General features: G+C 64.7%; 2 protein-coding genes across 2 annotated transcripts; one reads left to right on the top strand and one right to left on the bottom strand.

The window, feature by feature from the left end:
• The first annotated feature begins 173 nt into the window (after nt 1-173).
• ERCC1 (ERCC excision repair 1, endonuclease non-catalytic subunit) lies at nt 174-6,220 on the top strand. Its single transcript, XM_086871934.1, has 9 exons — nt 174-525; nt 1,002-1,538; nt 1,829-1,932; nt 2,861-2,960; nt 3,692-3,768; nt 4,232-4,331; nt 5,071-5,142; nt 5,227-5,295; nt 5,602-6,220. The coding sequence occupies exons 1-9, from the start codon at nt 343-345 to the stop codon at nt 5,650-5,652; spliced, it is 1,293 nt and encodes a 430-aa protein (XP_086728060.1). The 5' UTR covers nt 174-342; the 3' UTR covers nt 5,653-6,220.
• Nucleotides 6,210-8,221, bottom strand: POLR1G (RNA polymerase I subunit G). The gene is made up of 3 exons (XM_086871935.1): nt 8,117-8,221; nt 7,644-7,812; nt 6,210-6,537 (listed from the first exon to the last, which is right to left on the bottom strand). The coding sequence occupies exons 1-3, from the start codon at nt 8,121-8,123 to the stop codon at nt 6,210-6,212; spliced, it is 504 nt and encodes a 167-aa protein (XP_086728061.1). The 5' UTR covers nt 8,124-8,221.
• Between the last annotated feature and the right edge of the window lie 238 nt (nt 8,222-8,459).

The raw sequence follows: 8,459 nt of genomic DNA, 5'->3' as shown, positions 1-8,459 counted from the left end.
ATCCCGGGACCGGGACCCCCGAACCGGGACCCCAGAACGGAACCGGAAACCCGGAACCGGGACCCTGTTCTCCCCCCCGGTGTCCCCGTGGCCCCGCCCACCGGCGCGCGCAGGCCCCGCCCCTCCCCACTGACCGTTAAAGGAGGCGTGGGCCGTGATTTGATTGACAGCTCCGCGGGCCAATCGGGAGAGCGGGAATTGGCCACGCCCCTTCCGCGGGGCCGGGGCGCGCGCGGCGGCTCCGGGACCCCAAAACCGAACCCGGGACCCCCAAACCGAACCCGGGACCCCCGAACCGAACCCGGGACCCCGGAACCGGCTCCGGGACCGTCGAACCTCGCCATGGAGCCGGACCCGGATCCAAATCCCGGCTCCGCCGCTCACCCGGCACCGGCACCGGAACCGGCACCGGCAGCGGCACCGGCAGCGGCACCGGAACCGGGAGCGGCACCGGCAGCGGCACCGGAACCGGCGGGGAAGCGGCGCCGTTTCACGATTCGGCAGGAGGGGCCCGAGGAACCCCCGGTACCGGCGGGGGGGGGGGGGGGGACGGACACCGGGAGGGACCGGGGAGGGACCGGGGGACACCGGGGGACACCGGGGGTGAGCGGGGACATCGGGGGGGGGACACCGGGAGGGACCGGGGACACCGGGGAGGGACCGGGGACACCGGGCGACATCAGGGAGGGACCGGGGACATCGCTGGGGGGGCACCGGGAGGGACCGGGGGACACCGGAGGACACCGGGAGGGACCGGGGGTGAGCGGGGACATCCCGGGTGACACCGGGAATGGGCGAGGGGACACCGGGGAGGGACCGGGGAGGGACCGGGAGGGACCGGGGACACCTCGGGTGACACCGGGAATGGGTGAGGGGACCCCGGGGTGACCGGGGAGGGACCGGAACCGGGATGGAGGTGACCGGGAAGGGACCGGGGGTGACACCGGGGGTGGTCCCGGTGACCGGAGCTGTTCCCCTCCCCCCTCCCCGGTTCCCGCCAGGTCCCGTCGCTGTTCCGAGCCAGCGCCGCGCCCCCCCCGCTACCGGTACCGGTACCGGTTCCGCCCGCTGCCGGTTCTTACGCCGAGTTCGTGGTGCGGGGCTCGGGCAGCACCGGGAGGGCCCAGCCGGGACCGGAGCGGAACCGAGGGGAGCGGGACCGGGAACAGAACCGGGACCGGGAACAGAACCGGGACCGGGACCGGGAACAGAACCAGGACCGGGACCGGGAACAGAACCGGGACCGGGACCGGGAACAGAACCGGGACCAGGATCCCGAACCCACCGGAACCACCCCCTCGGGACCTCCGGGACCCCTCCCAAGCCCCGGGGACCAGAACCGGGACCGGGACCAGAACCGGGACCAGAACCGGGACCGGGACCAGAACCGGGACCAGAACCGGGATCAGAACCGGGATCAGAACCAGAACCGGGACCAGAACCGGGATCAGAACCGGGATCAGAACCGGGAGGTGCCGGCCCTGCCCGTGCTCAAACCGGGCACCAAGAGCAGCAGCATCATCGTCAGCCCTCGACAGGTGGGCGGGGCCATGTCGCGATATGGGGGGGGGGTGTGTCTGATCCTGGTATCGCAGTGGGCGGGGCCATGTCGCGATATGGGGGGGGGGTGTCTGAGCCCGATATCGCAGTGGGCGGGGCCATGTCGCGACATGGGGGGGGGTGTCTGATCCTGGTATCGCAGTGGGCGGGGCCATGTCGCGACATGGGGGGGTTCTGATCCCGATATCGGGGGTTCCTGGCTCATGTCACGACATGGGGGGGGGTTTCTGACGTTCCCTGGCTCATGTCGCGACATGCCCCCCCCCAGCGCGGGAACCCGGTGCTCAGGTTCATCCGGAACGTTCCCTGGGAGTTCGGGGACGTCGTTCCCGATTACGTCCTGGGCCAGAGCAGCTGCGCCCTCTTCCTCAGGTGAGCCCAGGTGTCCCCAGGTGTGTTCCAGGTGTCCCCAGGTGTGTCCAGGTGTCCCCAGGTGTCCCCAGGTGTGTTCCAGGTGTCCCCAGGTGTGCTCCAGGTGTCCCCAGGTGTGTTCCAGGTGTTCCAGGTGTCCCCAGGTGTGTTCCAGGTGTCCCCAGGTGTGTTCCAGGTGTCCCCAGGTGTGTTCCAGGTGTCCCCAGGTGTGTCCAGGTGTCCCCAGGTGTGTTCCAGGTGTCCCCAGGTGTGTCCAGGTGTCCCCAGGTGGGTTCCAGGTGTCCCCAGGTGTCCCCAGGGTTCTAGACTGGGTTCTAGACTCGGTTCTAGATCGGGTTCTAGAGGTTCTAGACTCGGTTCTAGATCAGGTTCTAGACTCGGTTCTAGAGGTTCTAGACTCGGTTCTAGATCGGTTCTAGATCGGGTTCTAGACTCGGTTCTAGACTGGGTTCTAGAGTGTTCTGGACTGGGTTCCAGGTGTCCCCAAGTTCTCCCAGCTGTCCCCAGGTGTCCCAGGTGTGTTCCCAGGGTGTCCCCAGCTGTTCCAGGTGTTCCCAGGTGTCCCAGATGTGTCCCCAGGTGTGTCCCCAGGTGTGCCAGGTGTCCCCAGGTGTGCCAGCTGTCCCAGATGTGTCCCCAGGTGTGCCAGGTGTCCCCAGCTGTCCCCAGGTGTCCCAGGTGTGTCCCCAGGTGTGCCAGGTGTCCCCAGCTGTCCCCAGGTGTCCCAGGTGTGTCCCCAGGTGTGCCAGGTGTCCCCAGCTGTCCCCAGGTGTCCCCAGCTGTCCCCAGGTGTGTCCCCAGGTGTGCCAGGTGTCCCCAGCTGTCCCAGGTGTCCCAGATGTGTTCCCAGGGTGTCCCCAGCTGTCCCCAGGTGTGTCCCCAGGTGTGCCAGCTGTCCCCAGCTGTCCCAGGTGTGCTCCTGTCCCAGTCTCAGGTACCACCAGCTGCACCCCGAGTACATCCACGAGCGGCTCCGGGCTCTGGGGCGGAGCTTCGGCCTCCAGGTGCTGCTGCTGCAGGTGGACGTGGTGAGCTGGCACTGTCACCTTTGTCACCTTGGCACTGTCACCTTGGCATTGCCACCGTGTCCGTCTGTCCCTGTCCCTCACCTGTCTCCTCTCACCTGTCCCTGTCCCCTCTCACCTGTCCCTGTCTCACCTGTCCCTGTCTCACCTGTCCCCTCTCACCTGTCCCTGTCCCCTCTCACCTGTCTCACCTGTCCCCTCTCACCTGTCCCTGTCTCACCTGTCTCACCTGTCCGTTCTCACCTGTCCGTTCTCACCTGTCTGTTCTCACCTGTCCCCTCTCACCTGTCCCCTCTCACCTGTCTCACCTGTCCCCTCTCACCTGTCCCTGTCCCCTCTCACCTGTCCCCTCTCACCTGTCCCTGTCTCACCTGTCTGTTCTCACCTGTCTCACCTGTCTCACCTGTCCCCTCTCACCTGTCCCCTCTCACCTGTCTCACCTGTCCCCTCTCACCTGTCCCTGTCTCACCTGTCCCTGTCCCCTCTCACCTGTCTCACCTGTCTGTTCTCACCTGTCTCACCTGTCTCACCTGTCCGTTCTCACCTGTCCCCTCTCACCTGTCTCACCTGTCCCCTCTCACCTGTCTCACCTGTCTGTTCTCACCTGTCTCACCTGTCTCACCTGTCCGTTCTCACCTGTCCGTTCTCACCTGTCCCCTCTCACCTGTCTCACCTGTCTCACCTGTCCCTGTCCCCTCTCACCTGTCTCACCTGTCCCCTCTCACCTGTTCCAGCGGGATCCCCTCCAGGCTCTGCAGGACCTGGCCCGGATTTGTCTCCTCAGCGACTGCACCTTGCTGCTGGCCTGGAGGTGCCAAAACTGCCCAAAACTGCCCCAAAATGGCCCAAAATGGCCCTAAAAACTGCCAAAAAATGGCCCAAAACTGCCCCAAAACGGCCCAAAAAACTGCCCGAGAAACTGCCCCAAAAACTGCCCCAAATGGCCCAAAAATGGCCCTAAAAACTGCCAAAAAATGGCCCAAAAAATGGCCCCAAAACTGTCCTGAAACTGCCCAAAATACCCCAAAAATGGCCCCAAATCTCCCCGAAAATGTCCCAAATTTCCCCCAAATGTCCCCAAAATGTCCCCAAATTGTCCCCAAATTGTCCCCAAGTGTCCCCAAATGACCCAAAACGTCCCCAAATGTCCCAAAACGTCCCCAAGTGTCCCCAAGTGTCCCCAAATGACCCAAAACGTCCCCAAATGACCCAAAACGTCCCCAAATGTCCCCAAATGACCCAAAACGTCCCCAAATGTCCCCAAATGTCCCCAGTGCGGAGGAGAGCGGTCGCTACCTGGAGACCTTCAAGTGCTACGAGCAGAAACCGCCCGACCTCCTCCGGGAGCGCGTGGAGCCCGACTTCCTGTCCCGGGTCAGGCCCCAAATGTCCCCAAAATGTCCCCAAATGTCCCCAAAATGTCCCCAAATGTCCCAAAATGTACCCAAATATCCCCAAAATGTCCCTAATTGTACCCAAAAGTGCCCCCAGGGTCCTCCGGGAGCGCGTGGAGCCCGACTTCCTGTCCCGGGTCAGGCCCCGAATGTCCCCAAATGTCCCCAAATGTCCCCAAAAGTGTCCCAGGTGTCCCCATCTCCCTCCAGCTGTCCCCAGGTGTCCCCAGGTGTCCCCAAGGTGTCCCCTGCTGTCCCCAGGTGTCCCCAGGTGTGTCCCAGGTGTCCCCAAGGTGTCCCCTGCTGTCCCCAGGTGTCCCCAGGTGTGTCCCAGGTGTCCCCAAGGTGTCCCCTGCTGTCCCCAGGTGTCCCCAGGTGTGTCCCAGGTGTCCCCAAGGTGTCCCCTCATGTCCCCTGCTGTCCCCAGGTGTGTCCCAGGTGTCCCCAAGGTGTCCCCTCAGGTCCCCTGCTGTCCCCAGGTGTGTCCCAGCTGTCCCCAAGGTGTCCCCTCATGTCCCCAGCTGTCCCCAGGTGTGTCCCAGGTGTCCCCAAGGTGTCCCCTCCTGTCCCCAGGTGTCCCCAGCTGTGTCCCAGGGTGTCCCCAAGGTGTCCCCTCATGTCCCCTGCTGTCCCCAGGTGTCCCCAGGTGTCCCCAGGTGTGTCCCAGCTGTCCCCAGGTGTGTCCCCTCATGTCCCCTCATGTCCCCTGCTGTCCCCAGGTCTCCGACTGCCTGACCAGCGTCAGATCCGTCAACAAGAGCGACGCCCTGGCCCTGCTGGGCACCTTCGGGGTGAGCGGGGCTGTCCCCAAAGTGTCCCCAGCTGTCCCCAAAGTGTCCCCTGCTGTCCCCAACTGTCCCCTGCTGTCCCCTCAGTCTCTGGCAGCCGTGGCGGCCGCGTCCCCCCAGGATCTGTCCCTGTGCCCCGGCGTGGGACCCCAAAAGGTGAGGGACAGAGGGACTTGGGGACACCATGGGGGACATTACTGGGGACATTACTGGGGACCTTGGGGACATCACAGGGGACATTGGGGACACCATGGGGGACACTGGGGACATCACTGGGGACCTTGGGGACATCACAGGGGACCTTGGGGACATCACAGGGGACATTGGGGACACCATTTGGGACTTTGGGGGCATTGGGGACACCACTGACATCACTGGGGACATGACAGGGACCTTGGGGACATCACTGGGGACACCCTGGTGGCCTCTTTGTCACCTCCGTGTCCCCTCCCCTCACACCAGGCCAAGCGCCTTTTCGACGTTCTGCACCAGCCCTTCCTCAAGAGCGCCTGAGGAGCCCCAAAACCGCCCCAAATCACCCCAAAATCGCCTCAAAACACCCCAAAATCACCTCAAAACACCCCAAAATCGCCTCAAAACACCCCAAAATCGCCTCAAAACACCCCAAAATCGCCTCAAAACACCCCAAAATCACCTCAAAACACCCCAAAATCACCTCAAAACACCCCAAAATCACCTCAAAACACCCCAAAATCACCTCAAAACACCCCAAAATCGCCTCAAAACACCCCAAAATCACCTCAAAACACCCCAAAATCACCTCAAAACACTCCAAAATTATCTCAAAACACCCCAAAATCATTCAAAATACGTCAAAACACCCCAAAATCTCCCCGTTTTCGACGTTTTCTGCACCAGCCCTTCCTCAAGAGCGCCTGAGGAGCCCCAAAACCGCCCCAAATCACCCCAAAATCGCCTCAAAACACCCCAAAATCATTCAAAATACATCAAAACACCCCAAAATCGCCTCAAAACACCCCAAAATAAATCAAAACCCCCCCAAAAAAAACCCAAATTCCCATTTTTTTTCTCCCCCAATAAAATCCATTTTAATGCCCCAGCCGCGGCCCCTCCCCCCCTTTCTTCATCTTCTTCTTCCTCTTCCTCCCCCGCCCCTCCCCCCCCCCGCCCCTCCCCCCCGCGCCCCCCCGGAAGCGGCGCGCGAGGCTCAGGGACCCCGCGGGTGTCACCAGGGTGTCCCCGCGGGGGGAGGGGCGCAGCAGCAGCAGGGGACAGTCCCCGACCCCCCGCAGCGCCAAGGTGGTGGCGCCGCCGCTGTCGCTGTCGCCGACATGGATGTCGCCGATGATGACGTCAGCGCTGTCGCCGGCGCGGAGCCGCTCGAGGCCGCTCAGGGGCAGCGCGAGACCCTCCAGGCTGGGGGGGGGAGGGGAGGGGAGGGGAGGGGGTGGCGTTGTCACCTCGGTGCGGGTGACAACATCGGGACCACCCCCCCCCCCACACACACACACACACTGCTGGCATTGTCACCCCCCCCATTGTCACTGTCATTGTCACCCCCCCATAGGCATTGTCATTGTCACCCCCTTCCCCATTGGCATTGTCATTGTCACCCCCCCATTGTCACTGTCACCCCCACCCCCCATTGTCACCCCCCCATTGGCATTGTCACCCCCCCCATTGTCACCCCCCCACTATTGGCATTGTCACCCCCCCATTGGCATTGTCACCCCCCATTGTCATTGTCACCCCCCCCATTGTCACTGTCCCCCCCCATTGTCACCTCCTCATGGTCAATGTCATTGTCACCCCCCCATTGTCATTGTCACCCCCCCATTGTCATTGTCAACCCCCATTGTCATTGTCACCCCCCCATTGTCACTGTCACTGTCATTGTCACCCCCCCACTATTGGCATTGTCACCCCCCCATTGTCACCCCCACCCCCATGGTCACTGTCATTGTCACCCCCCCACTTTTGGCATTGTCACCCCCTCCCCATGGTCACTGTCACCCCCACCCCCCATTGTCACCCCCCCATTGTCACCCCCTCCCCATGGGCACTGTCACCTCCCATGTCCCCATTGTCCCCTCCCCCGTGTCCCCCCCCACCCCCGTGTCCCCTCCATCGTCACTCCCTGTGTCACCTCCCCCGTCCCGGTGTCACCCCCCAGTGTCCCCCCCACCCACTGTCCCCCCTGTCCCGGTGTCCCCCCATGTCCCCAAGTGTCCCCCCCGTGTCCCCCCCATGTCCCTGTCCCCCTGTCCCCGGTGTCACCCTGTCCCCGGTGTCACCCCCCACTGTCCCCCCCTGTCCCGGTGTCCCCCCCATGTCCCTGTCATCCCCCGTGTCCCCAAGTGTCCCCCCCGTGTCCCCCCCATGTCCCTGTCCCCCCCCGGTGTCCCCCCCCGGTGTCCCCCCTGTCCCGGTGTCCCCCCTGTCCCGGTGTCCCCCCCATGTCCCTGTAACCCCCCCCATGTCCCTGTCACCCCCCCCCGGTGTCCCCCCTGTCCCGGTGTCACCTCTGGGGACAGAAGTCTCTGGGGGCGCGGATCAGCCACAGCTCCGAGCCGGGACCCCCGAGCGGGGCCGCCCCCCCCGGGCCACCCCCCGGTGCCACCCCCGGTGTCACCTCCGGTGTCACCGCCTCGAACTCGGGGGGACACCGGAACCGAACCGGGCCTGGGGACACTGGGGACAGAGCGGTGTCACCTCCCGTGTCACCTCCGTGTCCCCCTCAATGTCCCCTCAGCCCCCCCCGCGACCCCCGATGTCCCCAAAGCCCCCCCGATGTCCCCAAATCCCCCCCAAATGTCCCCAAATGTCCCCCGGGACCCCCAAATGTCCCCAAATCCCCCCCAATGTCCCCAGAACCCCCCCCAATGTCCCCAGACCCCCCCAAATGTCCCCAAATCCCCCCCAATGTCCCCAAACCCCCCCAAATGTCCCCAAATGTCCCCAAATGTCCCCAAATCCCCCCAAACCCCCCCCTCACCGTCCATGCCGCCGCCGCCGCCGCCTCGTGCCCGCCTGGCCCCGCCCCCTCCCCCCCCGTCCCGCCGCGCACTTGGTACGATCCGATCCTGGGCGGGGCCAACCGCGCGGGCCACGCCCCCTCATTCAAGGAAATGGGCGTGGGCGTGGCCCGCGCGCGGGGCATTTAAAGGTACAGAGACCCCCCGGAACGACCCCGGCCCGGGGGGGGCTCGGGGGAGGGGGAGGGGGGAACCGGGACGGGGGGGGAACCGGGGTGGGGGAGGGGAGACCCGGGGGAGTTCCCGGCGTGCACCGGGACGGGACGGGCGGGGTTGGGGGGCGGGGCTGGGAGGGAGCGGCGC

The sequence above is a fragment of the Cyanistes caeruleus genome, chromosome 38 (genome assembly GCF_971803275.1).
Source record: "Cyanistes caeruleus chromosome 38, bCyaCae1.hap1.1, whole genome shotgun sequence".
In the NCBI taxonomy this organism is placed as follows: Eukaryota; Metazoa; Chordata; class Aves; order Passeriformes; family Paridae; genus Cyanistes; species Cyanistes caeruleus.
The sequence above is the reverse complement of the archived record's forward strand: the minus strand, read 5'-3'. Positions and strand labels throughout refer to the sequence as shown.